General features: G+C 35.6%; 1 protein-coding gene across 19 annotated transcripts in view; it reads left to right on the forward strand.

The window, feature by feature from the left end:
* LOC105475534 (protein phosphatase 1 regulatory subunit 9A) overlaps positions 1-15,966 on the forward strand; it is a 391,847-nt gene that overhangs the window by 206,136 nt on the left and 169,745 nt on the right. For all 19 annotated transcript variants that reach the window (XR_011622153.1, XR_983434.3, XR_983433.3 and 16 more), the window contains exons 3-4: positions 3,387-3,519; positions 12,830-12,950. Coding sequence is in view for 15 of the 19 variants with exons in the window: in XM_071094850.1 (XP_070950951.1) it covers positions 3,387-3,519; positions 12,830-12,950 (254 nt within the window). In the remaining 4 variants the exon portion in view is untranslated. The remainder of the gene's footprint in view (positions 1-3,386; positions 3,520-12,829; positions 12,951-15,966) is intronic.

Raw genomic sequence — 15,966 nt, forward strand, 5'->3', positions numbered from 1 at the left:
CTGCTTGTTAGTTTCCATGAAAAATGTAGGTAGGATTTTATTTTTTATTGCCCTGAATTCATAAATTAACTTAGGATAAACTGATATTTGCAGTTATTTAGGAATGTGGATGTCTTCATAATATTAAGGATTTTAATCCTGGAAAATAATATGGCATTGCACTTTCTTCAGGGCTTTTTGTACTCATCACTTAGTTTTATATAGAGAAAAATTCTTTTACATTTATGGCTGGTAATTACTAAGTATTATTTTGATCATTTTGTTGTATTTTCTAAATTGTTTTTGTATATAGGTATTGAGTTTTAAAAGCTATATCACTTTACTGAACTCTTATTAGTTCTAGTAGTTTTTCTGTTAAAGCTGTTGGATTTTCCAAGTAATCAATTGTTTAATCTACAAATAACGACTTCTGGCTTTTCTTTTTCAATAATTTGCAGCGTTTTCTGCATGCCTACTTAATTTATGAGTAAGCTGAAGATGAAGAGTATATTACATTATTTATTTCCTTTTTTTTTTGAGACAGAGTCTTGCTCTGTCACCCACGCTGGAGTGCGGTGGCCGGATCTCAGCTTACTGCAAGCTCCGCCTCCCAGATTCACGTCATTCTCCTGCCTCAGCCTCCCTAGTAGCTGGGACTACAGGCGCCTGCCACCACGCCTGGCTAATTTTTTGTATTTTTAGTAGAGATGGGGTTTCACTGTGTTAGCTAGGACCGTCTCGATCTCCTGACCTCATGATCTGTCCACCTCAGCCTCCTAAAGTGCTGAGATTAAAGAATGAAATGGTGGCATAGTCATCTCATTGCTAGATGTCTCAAAAATTATACACAGTATCATTTTCCAATATGCAGTCCTACTGTTTTAGGTTTGTTTTATTTAATTTCAGAATACCCTCAAATGAACTTTATAAACTAGCCCAAATAGGAAAGAACATTATGATATCAGAGTGTTTGGATTCCTGGAAAAAAAAAATGTGGGGAAGGAGTTATTTATTTGAAACAGTTCTTTCATACTTACTTTATATATAGGCACACACATACATGTTTATTTACTTACTAGTACTAGTGAAATTGAGCAATATTCCAGAATGAATACTATTTAAACCACTGTTTTGCAGTCATAAATCTGGACCTATTAGCAGAAGTAGAGAAGTGATAAATATTAATGAATAATTTCCAGTTATATCTGCCAGTGATTTCCAGGACGCATGAGACCCAGGCCCAGCTAACTCTTATTTTATGTGTAAAGCTTGCTCCTATAGGCATTTTCCATTGCAGTATATTCAACTATCAATGTTTTCCAAAAAACTATAGATATGTGTATTTGTGTGTATATATATTTTGGTCTAGGGTCTTATATTTGAAATATACATTCCTTCTCTTCTGTACTCAAATATGTGAATTTCTGTTTATTCTTCAAGACTCGGGTCAAGTATCTTTGCCTTCACAAAATTCTTTACTTTCTCAGGAAAATTAAAAAAAAATAGTTGGTATATTCTACTTTTATATCAGTTACCACATTTTAAATTGTAAGCTACTAGAAACTATTCCTTCTCCAGTGCCTAGCATGATGTCAAGCATGAGTTTAGAACTCTAAAATATTGTTGAATGAATAAATGTGAATAAGCAATTACTAAAAAATATAAAAGGAAGTGAAAGATCAAAAGGGTTGTCTGAGAGAAAGTTATAAGTATGACAATTTGAAAAGAATATTAGGCCAGGTGTAGGGGCTTAAGCTGGTAATCCCAGCACTTTGGGAGGCCAAGATGGGAGGATTGCTTGAGCCTGGGAATTCAAGACCAGCCTGGGCAATATAGTGAGACCTCGCCTCTACAAAAAAATTTTAAAATTTAGCTGAGTATGATGGCATGTGCCTGTAATCCTAGCTACTCAGGAGGCTACAGTAGGAGAATTACTTGAGCCCAAAAAGCAGAAGCTACAGTGAACCTACCACTGCACTCCAGCTTGGAGTGCAGAGCAAGACCCTGTCTCAATGAAAAAAAAAAGAAAAAAAGAAGAAAAGAAAAAGAGAAATATTAGCATGGGAAACATGCTAATATTTATGAAATATTGTGAAAAGAGAAATAAAAGCACCAACCCCATACTATGGAAATGTGCATTTTGATGCAATAAGGTTGACTATGGTGGAGAAACATGGTAGAGACCAAATAGGGATCCAAGTGGCACGAGGCTATGAAAACATGTTGAAAGTCAGGAAGAAAAACAGTACCCACTCAGGTACAAATCCTACAAATGACACTATTTTGAAAAGCATATACCATTAGGAGCCACATTACATCTGCTCTTATATATGCATATGTATTCTTGGTTTATAAGTTACCATATGTAGAATACAGGAATTACTTGTTTTCCAATAATATAATGTAAAGTGTCCATAGACCAGCAGGGCCAGCTTTGTAGGAAATAGACATAATTTCTTTAATCTTTGGCCTTCTGTTCTGCCTTCTGTTTTTACTGTATCTTTTTATAAATATTATTTTAAAGGCTAATCCTAGACTGTACGATTTTTGGGAGGACACAGTTTCCTTAGACACAGTTTAGATGCATAATAATTATTGAATTTAATTGAAAATGCCAGTGTTATGTATAATAATTGGACTTGATTAATTATACATGTATTTCTTTCATATATTTCTTCCTGTATTAAGAGAGGGGTTGGACAATTACTTCGGTTCCTTTTAAGATAAACATTTCAGCAGAAATAAGGACAATCAGGTTTCTTATGGCTATATCTGAAGGCCACATTTAGTTGTCTTTTAAATGATGTAGGTAAGAAATAAACAGCTGTCAATATCCTGTTTGCTGTACAGCCCTTGAGCGATATTTTCATAATAATTTCATAGGAAGTTTCAATGATGATTTAACTTAAATGTATATGCAAGTAAAATGAGGGATGACAAACAAGAGCCCAGGACAGTGTTAGAATGGAGATCAGGTTCAGCAATCCTGTGATTGAGATAGCATGATAATACTGACACACTGCTACTTCAGGGCTAGAGGTTTAGTTTGGTTATTTGCTTAGGTAGCTTCAAGATGCTTTACCTTAGTTTTATTGGGAAACAGCAGAGCGTTGCAGCTAATATGGTATATTCTGATTCTATAAAAGACGATAAATATTGCTATTCACATAATGTGTTCTGTGGCTACTTTGTCTCTTAAAAGTGGTACTATCACTTATACATTTTAAAAATTAGTAAGTTACTTTTATACTGACTCAATTTTCCTTTTCTTAACATCCCAATTGATTTTAAAGGCAAAACAGTTGTTTAGAAGAAATTCATCACGTGAATGTTTAAACTTACATAGTTTGGAATACTTGGCAGTTTCTTTTTTTCTATATTATCATCTTGTTGGCCTCTTACTACAGGTTTTCAACACATACTCCAATGAAGACTATGACAGGAGAAATGATGAAGTTGACCCTGTGGCTGCTTCAGCTGAGTATGAACTTGAAAAACGTGTAGAAAAGCTGGAACTTTTCCCAGTGGAACTAGAGAAAGGTTCGTGAGTGCTACAGTGTTAATATCATTATGTTGCTATGTTAATAATACAGAATTATTTTTCCAAAGTGTAGCCTTTTTTCTAAGGATTAGATAAAATTTTAATTCTCACAGAGGATCTTATATATTAAGTTTCAAAAACAGTTGATATGGATTCTGAGTAGATGGTGGATTGAAAGTTTTACTCCCAACTGAAACCCATCTATCTTAGCTGGCTGGGATGGTGGTTAGGACCAGGGAGGTATGAGTGAGGCCTAATGCTTTGTTGGTATTCCTGGAAAGGGCTGCTACAGCTGAGAGCCCAGAAAGGGCTGGTATATGAGAGCTTGGGGCAGATGGTTGTTTTCTTTTGTTTTGGTGGATAACTGGAAAATTATGGAGATTTTTAATGAAGGCAGTAGAATCCAAGGAAATTTTAACAGTAGGGCTACATCCTCTCCAACTCTGAGGGGAGAAGGTTGAAAGAGAGCAGGGAGAAGAGGGAGCAGAAAGGCTTCCTTCTGATTTCTCTCCCTGGACTAACACCCTGCTGACTGTAGTTACTGCTGACCCATGGGATCAGAGATTGCTATGTAAGATGTAAGATGGGCACCCAAGAACTGAACTGTCACTCAGTGAACAGAGAAATAACACCTCTGAGAGATCTTTGAAAACAAAAGAGTAGAACAAACAGATGATAACTTGAATAACAAGAAAAAAAGAAACAAAAACCTACCCAAGGATATTCAAGCATGGTTTAAAAAAAGACATTTGCAAATGATGCCTCTAACAAAGGACTAATATTCAGAATCTATGAGGAACTCAAATACTCAACAACAACAACAACAACAAAAGAAACCCATTAATAAGTGGGCAAAGGACACGAACAGATATTTCTTAAGACTTACAAGCAGCCAACAAACATGAAAAAAACACTCCACATCACTAATCATCAGAGAAATGGAAATCAAAACCACAGTGAGACACCATCTCACACCAGTCAGAATGGCTATTATTAATAAGTCAAAAACAACAGATGTTGGTGAGGATGCAGAGAAGAGGAAATGCTTAGATACTGTTGGCGGAATGTAAATCAGTACAATCTCTGGAAAACAGTGTGGAGATTTCTCAAATAATTGAAAATAGAACTATCATTTGACCAAGCACTCCCACTACTGAATATCTACCCAAAGGAAAAGAAATGATATCAAAAAGAGACTTGTATGTTTAACAGAGCACTATTAAATGGAAATAGTCTTGGAAATAGCAAAGTCATGGAATCAACCTAAGTATTCATCAATAGATGACTGGATAAAGAAAATGGAGCATATATACACTATGGACTACTGTGCAGCTATAAGAAAGAATGAAATCATGTCTTTTGCAGCAACATGGTTGGAGCTGGAGGCCGTTATCCCTACATGAAATAACTCAGAAACACAAAATTATTTGCTGCATGTTCTCACTTATGAGTGAGAGCTAAACAATGGGTACACATCAACATACAGAGCAGAGTAATACACACTGGGGACTCCAAAAGGTTACCAGGGTGGGAGGGGGATGGGGCTTGACAAATAACCACTTGTCGTACAATGTGAACTATTCATGTGAAGGTTACACTAAAAGTCCAGACCTCACCACTATGCAATATATCCATATACCACACCTGCACATGTACTCCCCTGAATTTATAAAGATTTTTTAAAAGACATTATTGAGCAACTTAGCAACAAGAACAAATTACTTGATTTTGAAATGAAAAATTTCACCAGGAGAATTGAAGAGGTTAGTTGTTGTTGAGACTTAAGTTGGCAATCTAGAAGATGACGTTTAAGAGATGTTCCAAAAAGAATTCTCAAATGACAGAGCAAAAATCCAAGAAAAGTCATGAAAGAGCCCCAATATATAAGTTGTAGGCAACAGAAGGGGAAAATGACAATGGAGAAGGACAGACTAATAATAATCATACAAAAAAAATTTCTTGTCCTTAAAAAAAAAGATCTGAGGCATATATCAGGAAGAGCTTATCCATTTGTGAGTGAGAAGGCTAAATAACCCCAAACTGATCTCACACTTAGGCATAGCCTGGGAAAAAATCCTAATGTTCAAAGGCAAAGTGAAAAATCTTAAAAAATTCCAGACCAAAAAATACCCAAGCAAATAAACAAGCAAAGATACTTGCAAAGGCAAAATAATTAGACTAGCATCAGACTGCAACACTAGAAGCAGGGAGATGTAGAAATAATTTTACATGCCACTGAGGGTGAAAAGGATGGTGATCCAAGAATTCCATATCCATCCTGGTGAAAGAAAGACATCTGCTGCTATCTAAGGATTTAAAGAACACATTGCCTACATACTTTATCTGAGAAATTTACTGTCCAGTTTAGCAGGGAGGGAGGGAAATAAAGAGCAGCTTGTTCAAAACAGCAAAGGCAAGGAAAAAAGAGGTGAAAACTATTAAGTTTTAAACATACAATTGCTTAAATGAAAAAGTATGAAGAATACTAGTCATATTACATCAAACATGACTGATGGATTGCTCCTGTTAAAAGACACTTTCATTTGGGGTTAAAGTGAATTAAAGAGTAGTGCTTACATTTTTCATACATTTTTAAATGTAAAAGCCATTAGTTCATGGGCCATACAAACACAACTGGGCCATCATATTACTTGTTTTAGTATAGCAAAAAAACGAGAACAATCCAAATATTCATCAGTGGTAGAAAGGGTCTATAAATTGTAGCATACCTAGGCAATAAAATATTACTCAGCAGTGAAAATGGAGGTGCTACAGTTCATGCAGTAGTATGTATGATTCTTAACGTGTTATCGAGGGAAAGTAAAAAATAGCAAACCACAGAAGAAGACATTTAGTGTAATATAATTGCATTTACTTACATTTCAAACCAAGAAAATTAAATAGCATATTGTTTTGGGATACACAAAAGAGTAGTTTTTAAAAAGTAGTATTAAAAAGTAGGGAATGATTAACACAATATTTAGTATAATGGTCACTGAGGAAAGAGTCAGGGAGGGATATATAGTGGGCTTTTATGATGTCAGTAATATTCTGTGTCTTTGTACATGGACATTTGTTTTATTTTTATTGTTTAAACGTAATGTTTTGTAGATAAATATTTGCTTAAACTCAATTGTATATTGCCATATTTCATACAAAGAACTAAACTAGATAAATCAAACTAGAAGATAACCAAATCAAATACAATTATTGGAGATTTCAATATATTTCCTTCAGAACTGGACAAATTTATGGACAGAAAACAAAAATCAAGGAGTGGGTTAATACAATGAACTCTATTTCAAGCTGTATTTTAAGAGAAAAAGTTTTATCCTTTGGAAAAAATTTTAAAAGTTCCTTTAATATGAGAATTTGGAAATTACATAATACATTCCTAGGTAGATATTTGATTTAAGAGAAAATTAAAACTCATATCCCAAACCATCTTGGAAAGGATTAAACTTAAAAAGTCTGTAGCACACAGCAAAACCTTTACTCAGAAGAAAAGCTATATCCTTGATTTCTTTCTTTAAAATAAAAAAATTTAAAAAGTAAACAACGGACCTGTCTTAGAAATCAGAAAAAGTAAACCAAATAAACAAACTAGCAAAGAAGAGTAGTATATGTAAAAACAATATTAATAACATAGAAAGGAAAATCTAGTAAAACAAGGTAATAAAAATCCTTTTCATTGAATACATCTATAAAATATATCAATCATAATACTGAGTGGTGAAAATTGAAAGCAAATTTATGCAAACTAGGAATGGAAGACAAATATATAGTGTTACTAGAAAAGATCAGTCAGTCACTGCATTTCTTTCTCAAATGAGGTGTATGCCCAGAAATAATTTATGTCCTAACAAAATTTGAATTACCAGAATCAACTTTAGTAAAATAGACTAATTGCCATAGAAGAAACGAGAATGGCAACGAAAGATAAAACATTAAAATGTTGTCAGAACTGGATGATTCTATTGTACCTTTAAAGAACACATAAAACCAGTGTTATTTAAACTATTTTAGATCGTAGATGATGAAGGAAAACTCTTCATTTCGTTGAAATACCATATAAGTTTACACCCAAAACTAATGTACTACAAAAAAGATTGCCATGGTACAACTACAATTGTGAATATATATTTTAAAATTCTAAATGAAATAAAATATCAAATATAGAAATAGTTAAAGAGAAAAGGCCAGGTACGGTGGCTCATGCCTCTAATCCCAGCATTTTGGGAGGCCAAGGCAGGCAGATCACGAAATCAGGAGGTTGAGACCATCCTGGCTAACCCATGAAACCTCATCTCTACTAAAAATACAAAAAATTAGCCGGGCTTGGTGGCATGCACCTGTAGTCCCAGCTACTCAGGAGGTTGAAGCAGGAGAATCGCTTGAACCCGGGAGGTGGAGGCTGCAGTGAGCCGAGATCGTGCCATTGCACTCCAGCCTGGACGACAGAACGAGACTCTGTCTCAAAAAAAAAAAAAAAAGACTCATTAAGATCAAATGGGGTTTTAGATACAAGGATCCAGAATGGTTCATTATTCAGAGATTTATCCACATAAAATTTAAAGGAAAAGCCCTTAAATTTTTAAAATTTCATGTTAAATTGATATGAAAAGATGTCAATTTGGTAACATTTACCACTTGAAAGACTCTGTAAATTAGCATGTGATGGAAGCTGCCTAAATTTATGCAAACTGTCAATCTGCAATACAAACAATTCTATTTCTAAATTGAGTAAACACTAAAGATATTTTAATTAAAACTAGAAATCAAATTTGTAATGCCCTTTAAATGAAATGACCAGTATAAATAACAGCAAATAAAAGATGAAAAGCATCACCTTTTGCTGATATATTCATATCCATATATATCTAGAAAACCAAACTGATTCTAATTTAAAATATTAAATTTGGTAAAATAATCTGTGAAGGAAGAGGTTACATCCAAGATATGTATACAAATCATTTTTTTCTATGTAATCACATTAAGAATTTAGAAATGAAAATGGGAAAAATATTTCATTTGCAGTAGCACCAAAACAACAAAATATTTATTACTAAGAAAAACATGGAATTTATCTAAATAAAGTAATAACATCTTTTTGAAAGACATTTCAATTTGAAAGCAAATTGTAAGACAAACCATATTCTTGGATGAGAAGACTCCAAATAGAACTGCCAACAAAGTTGGGTTGGGAGAGGAGAATTGCAAAAAACAGTATTAAAGTTTTTTGGTAAAATTTAAGTCTGGAGAAATACAGACTTAAGTATGAAAAAGAATATGAATGACTTAATTTACCACATATCTAAATACAATGTAAAGCTTTTGTAATCAGAACAAATTGTATTCAAATGGCAGTTGATTACTGGAACAAAATAGAAAATCCAGAAAAAGATGTTAGTATGTGTGAGAATTTAATATATGACACCCATGATATTTCAGCTTAGAAGTAATTGTGTGCTTTATAAATTGTTCTTGCATAACTGAGCATCTATCTGGAAGAGTCTAAAGTTGGACACCTTCATTATAGCATAGGTAAAAATAAATAACTCTACATGGGTTAAATAATAACATATTGAAGATGTCATAAAGAAAATTCACATGACTGCATGTATCATCTAGGCTTGTGGCAGAAGAGGCTTACCCAAAATGGGAAACCAGAAGTTAGAAAATAAGCTTTGGGCTCCATAGTATGACAATAGTGTCTTCCACAATGACATAGTTCCACTGGCTTTGCCATCATTTTATGGCTGTTTTGCCTTAGTGCTTTGCCTGTCCCTAGGAATGTATGGAGAGGAAGACAGGGTGCAGCTAGGTTCTTGATGGGGCAGCCACAGGAGTAATAAGTGGCCTTTAAGGATGAGGCTCCAGACTTCACTCATCTTAGAGAAAGCTGTACATAAATAAGATGCTGGAGAACATCAGTCTTCTGGTCTCTGTGCGTTGATTGTGCTCTTTGTTGTATTGCCCTTCAGTCATCACGTTGTCCTTGTAGGTAATTTGCATTAGAATTGAGGATGGCTTAAGTTAATATTGCTTTTTCTGCAACTGGATTTTCAGCTCTGCAGATCTTAGTAATTTCCAGTTAAAAGCAATGAGAGGAGCAATGGAAGGAAGAAAGAGAATTCTACCAAGACGTGAGTCGAGGCAGAGAAAATGGATTTAGAAACCAAGAAGTAATTTTCACTCAAGATAGTTGCAGGAAGAAATTATTTAATGGTGTGACAGTATGGAGAGTTCACATTTGAGAGGAGCCCTTTGTACAGTAATGAGTATGGGAAAGTTTGACTCACAGCTCTATGTTGGTTTGACATGTGATAAGTTATAATGAAGAGAAACCCTGTGAGTATAATGAAAGTGAGCAAGAATTCAGCAAGAATACCAATACATATATACACCAGAGATTTCATACAGGAGAGAAATTCTGTGGTATTTTTCAGCGTGGGAGAGGCTACTTTGATCGTCTCTTAAACAACACAAGAACAATACACTGAGGGGAAAAACGTACGTGGATGTAAACACTATGGGAAGGCTTTCAGCAATCATTCATCCTTCATCAGTGTGAAAAAAAATTCATTTTCTTGAGAAACCCTATGAATGTGATGAATGTGAATAAGAATTCAGCCATCTGCTAACCTTATACACAGAAGAGAATTCATGGTGGGAGAGAGGAAAACCCTATGCATGTAACCAGTGTGGGAGAGCCTTCAACACACATCTAACCTTCATGTACACAAGAAATCTCATTCTGTGGAGAAATTTTAAAACTATAATGAATGTAGAAAAGTCTTTAACAAGATAAATCCTCTTGATGAAATCAGTCTTTATACCAGAGAAACAATTTGAATAAATAGGAGAAATCACATGTATATAAACATTCTAAATGTAATGGATGAGGAAAGTCTTCAGAGATTATTTATGTTAGTCAACATTAAAGTTTTCACACTAAAAAGATACCTATGCCTAGAATCAATGTGGAAGTGCCTTCAGCAGGGGTTTGCATGAGGCAGCTCATCCAGGGGAAACACTGTACAGATTCCTTTAGCATACAGCTGAGCAAACAAATCACACTTTTGCCAAGTGACATCTTTTAAAACGTATATAGAATAAAAATGTAAGATTGTCAGGTGTACTTGGAAATACTTCAGGCATAAGCTGGTGGTAAGTAATAATGTATGAGATGAACCTTCATCCAAAGAATACTGATTACAAGAATCCTGACTGGGTATGGTGGCTCATATCCATAATCCCAGCACTTTGGGAGGCTGAGGCAGGAGATTGCTTGAGCCCAGGAGTTTGAGACCAGCCTGGGCAACATGATGAAACCCTGTCTGTACAAAAAAAAAATACAAAAAATTGCCCAGATGTGATGGCACATGCATATAGTCCCAGCATCTTGGAGGCTGAGGTGGGAGATCACCAGAACCCAGGAGGTTGAGGCTGCAGTGAGCCATGATGACATCACTGCACTCCAGCCTGATCAACAGAGTGAGACCTTGTCTCAGAAAAAAAAAGAAAAGAAAGAAAAAAAGAAAAAATACTTAAGAAAGTAAAGGTTATTGCTGAAAAGTCTTTTAAAAGTGTCATTCTGTTGAGTATATGGACCAGTATTTCTTTAATAATCCAGTGCTGTTGATTAATTAGTATTTTTATGCTACTAGTAAAGCATGATTACAAAGACTTGAGACTATCAGAAAATAACCTTGAACTTTAACTAAAACATGTGGCACACAATATAGTGTACCTTTTATATATTCACAGAAAGGACAAATGGAAATATGGATAAACACGTGATTTGTAAGTGAATTTAAAAAAAAAAACTGTTACACAGTATTGTTCATAGGACCAGTAAAATGGAAACAAAAGTGAGTACCTATGAATACAGAATGTTTGGATACATGATGATGCCATCTCACCATGAAATATTATTCAGTCATTAGAAATAATTTAGAGCTATGAACATTGAGGACATTGATATCCATGACATATTTTTTTATTTTTTATTTTTTTGTCTTTTTTTTAGACAGGGTCTCGCTGTGTTGCCCATGGTGGAGCGCAGTGGCATGATCTCAGCTCACTGCAACCTCTGCCTCCCAGGCTCAGGTGATCCTCCCACCTCAGTCCCCAAACAGCTGGGACTACAGGTGCGCCCCACCATGCCCAGCTAAGTTTTCTATTTGTAGTAGAGACAGGGTTTCACCATGTTGCCCAGGCTGGTCTTGAACTCCTGGGCTCAAGGGATCCTCCCACCTCAGCCTCCCAAAGTGATGGGATTACAGATGTGAGCCACTGTGCCCAGATGCTTCATTGGTTTTTGAAAAGTAAGCTGTAAAGAGAAGTAGTTGTAATCTCACTTGTGTAAGCAAATAACAAGGAAAAACAAGCTATATATATACACACACACACACGTATATATATTATATATATATACACACGCACATTCATATATGTCTAAGTGAATGTATGGATGTATTATAGTTTTTGATGAGTATATATTCTTGGGTATAGAAGCACAGAGGAAAGTACTCAAATACACATACTATCTTATTATTTTTTTTTTTGAGACAGAGTCTCACTCTATTACCCAGGCTGGAGTGCAATGGCACGATCTTGGCTCACTGCAACCTCCGCCTCCTGGGTTCAAACGATTCTCTTGCCTCAGCCTCCAGAGTAGCTGGGACTACAGGTGCCTGCCACCACACCCAGCTAACTTTTTGTATTTTTAGTAGAGACAGGCTTTCACCATGTTGCCTAGGCTGGTCTTGAACTCCTGGCCTCAAGCCATCCACCTGCCTCAGCCTCCCAAAGTTCTGGGATTACCGACGTAAGCCACTGCACCCAGCCACATGTGCTATCTTATTAACATGAATAAACAAGTAAAGAAGAAAAGACCATATAAATGAAGGAGGAATTCCAGATATGTTATGATCGCATTTATTTAAAATTATATGTTTGAATGTGTGTACTCTTACGCCTAAAATAATTCATTGCATTATTTAGAGAATCTAAGTTTTAAGACAGAGTGACTATTCAATAACAAAGTTGTTACCTTTTCTTGAGACCACAATGCATTACCAACAGTAGTAGTAAAATGATGCTAAATGCATGGGCCTTTTGGAGGCTCTCATTAGATACCCTTTACTGCCTACCTTAGAAAATAATTCTGCTAAATCAAGCATGTTATTCTCCTATCCATAAGGAAAAATAAAATTAGAGACAGCAAATAGGTCTCACCAGCTAATTGCAGACTAGTGTAAAACTTAGGTTGTTTCACCTCCCTGCTTTTTTTCTTTTTAATAGATGAGGATGGTCTTGGTATAAGTATTATTGGAATGGGTGTTGGAGCAGATGCTGGACTTGAAAAGCTGGGAATATTCGTCAAGACGGTAACAGAAGGTGGTGCTGCTCAACGGGATGGCAGGTAAATTAAGGACTGTTGTTAACTTAAAATCTTTAGGGAACTTTCCTGTAAGTTTCTTTCAGTTGTAGCTTTTTGCTTTTGTTTGTTGATTTTTTAGGACAGAATTTCAGGTTTCTCAGATATGAGAAATCTTAAAACACTTAAATTATTTTCTGATATGCAGGCAAAATATCTGCTTTCTTTAATTTATATTAGGTAAATGAGTGGGTAGATCTATCAGTCTATACCTGTCTTTATCCATTCATCTATCTGGTGGGAAGTGGGCAGAAACATGGGTGTATATAGTTGAGAATGTGTACTATGGAGGTCAGCACATAGTTTCACTTCAGAAATATTGAAAGAAATGATAATAGTTCTGGCATCTTAAAAAATGACACAGGTATATGGTAAGTTAGGGACTTTAATTCTGTATTGTTGGTAATTCTGAAGGTCAGTGTTTCTCCAAATACATTTATGTAAAAACACAGATTCTTGGGTACACCTAAACCAGTAGAATTAAAATCTCCAGTAGAGGAGTCTGGCAGTCTGCACCTTGGATAATTCTAGTACACAGCAGAGCATCCAGATAATCACTGTTTTGTCTTAGCTTTCATAATCTCAAGCTCTGTCTGTCTATCTATCTATCTATCTATCTATCTATCTATCTATCTGGGGCCAAGATTTTGATTAACCCTCATACTTGGCTCTTATATATCAGGGTGGGGCTAGAAGCAGAAGGTGGTGTCTTAGTTTGTTTTGTGCTGCTGTGGCAGAATACCTGAGACTGGGTAATTTATAATGAACAGAAATTTATATGACTCATGGTTCTGGAGGCTGGGAAGTCCAAGATTAAGGGGTGACATCTGATGAGGACCCTGCAGGTGAATCATCCAATGGTAAAAGGTGCAAAGGCCAAGTGAGAGAGAACAAGAAGGGGCAAAACTTGCTTTTATAACAAATGCATTCTCAAAGAAATAAGTCCACTTCCACGATAGTGACATTAATCTACTTGTGAGGGCAGTGCCCTATGACCTAATCACCTTTTCAAGGTCTCGCCTCTTAACACTGTTGCGTTAAGGATGGTTTTCAACACATAACATTCAAACCATAGCAGTTGGCAATATAATAAAAGTAGACCCAATGTATGACTGCTAAATTCAAAGAAATATTATGTTGTTTTATGTACATTTAATGAATAGCTTTAAATTTTTTTATGTTTAAGTATGTATCATTTGACCATCTTACCAGGGAATAATAAAGCATGTTGGAAAGACTTTGTGAATGTCTGAGGAGACCCAGAGCAGCATTTTTTTTTTTTTTTTTTTTGAGATGGCATCTTGTTGTGTTGCCTAAGCTGGAGTGCAATGGCATGATCTCTGCTCACTGCAACGTCCACTTCCCAGGTTCAAGTGATTCTCCTGCCTCAGCCTTCTGAGTAGCTGGGACCACAGGCGTGGACCACCATGCCCAGCTAATTTTTGTATTTTTAGTGGAAACGGTTTCACCATGTTGGTCAGGATGGCCTTGAACTCCTGACCTCAAGTCACCTCAAGATCCATCTGCCTTGGCCTCCCAAAGTGCTGGGATTACAGGTGCGAGCCACTGCACCTGGCCCATTGTTTCTGTTTTAATCCTAAAAATGCATATTGATACCCACTGATAGTTCTCAAAGAGAGCTAAATTGATTTATGTAAATAGAAAACCACACCTTATTACATCTTCTTTTCCGTGAAGTTAGGGATAACATCTTAGTCAGTAGCTTTGTATTCTTATAGCACTTAGTATAATGCTTTGCATAGAGAAGGTTTGAAATAAATCTTTTGAGTGAACATTCAGCTGACTACATTTAAAACAAAGAATGTGGAATATGACTATCTTGTGTCTTAAAGTAACTTACTAACAGTCTTCCTCCTTTTCAGAGTAGTTAAGGAAATAACCTCTTTGTGCCCCTTTAATAAATTATAGATAATGGTGGTAGTATTTCCAGTTATTAATTTACCACATTTCTTCCAAGAGAGCTAAAACTTGTTTGTAAAATATATCGCATTTCTTATTAAGTTTGATGAAAAATTTAAGATGGTGGGAAATAATGCTATAGTTAGTATTCAAACATGCTTAATTATTATGAACCATCCAGAAAGCCAAATCAAAGTACAACTTGATTAAAAGAACAAAAAATCAGAATATTTTACATTCATAGCCATGTAACACGTGTCCTGAAAGAGAAAAGAAAGAAAAAGAAAATTTTGCACTTAGTAGTTAGCCAATTCCTGTTGTTCTAAACATAGACATAGTTATTTTTCCCTCAATCGTTTTAAAATTAGGTTTGTTTTCTATTAATCTATTTACTAATTATTTATTCTTCTACATGGTTTCATTATTTATAACTATATTAGAACTCTGCTTTACCAGTCACAGTGTACATTTATTTCCTCAGTTCTTTTAAATGAGTATTTTCCTAGTATACTAATCCTGTTGTTGTTATAATAGGTGCTTAAAAAATGCCTCAGTGAATATATTAAGACAGGCAACTTGGGCCAGGCAAGGTGGCTCATGCTTGTAATCCCAGCACTTTGGGAAGCTGAGGCAGGTGGATCACCTGAGGTCTGGAGTTCGAGACCAGCCTGGCCAACATGGTGAAACCCCGTATCTACTAAAAATTCAAAAATTGACTGGCTGTGGTGGTGGGCACCTATAATCCCAGCTACCCAGGAGGCTGAGGCAGGAGAATCGCTTGAATCGAGGAAGTAGAGGTGGCAGTGAGCCAAGATTGTGCCATTGCGCTCCAGCCTAGGTGACAGAATGAGACTCAGTCTCAAAAAAACAAAACAAAACAAAACAAAACCTTGATATGACGGAATGGACAGAATCTTTAAGATAATGTAACCGGGAGCCTTCATTCCATTCCCTCTACTTATCTTCTGGGGATATCGAACAAATTACTTAATTTTCATGTTATCTACATTGTGGGTTGTGGTAAGCATTAACTAAGTTTGTGTGAATAAGCATTAACTAGGTTTGTGTGAATAACCTTCCA

The sequence above is a fragment of the Macaca nemestrina genome, chromosome 4 (genome assembly GCF_043159975.1).
Source record: "Macaca nemestrina isolate mMacNem1 chromosome 4, mMacNem.hap1, whole genome shotgun sequence".
Classification (NCBI taxonomy): Eukaryota; Metazoa; Chordata; class Mammalia; order Primates; family Cercopithecidae; genus Macaca; species Macaca nemestrina.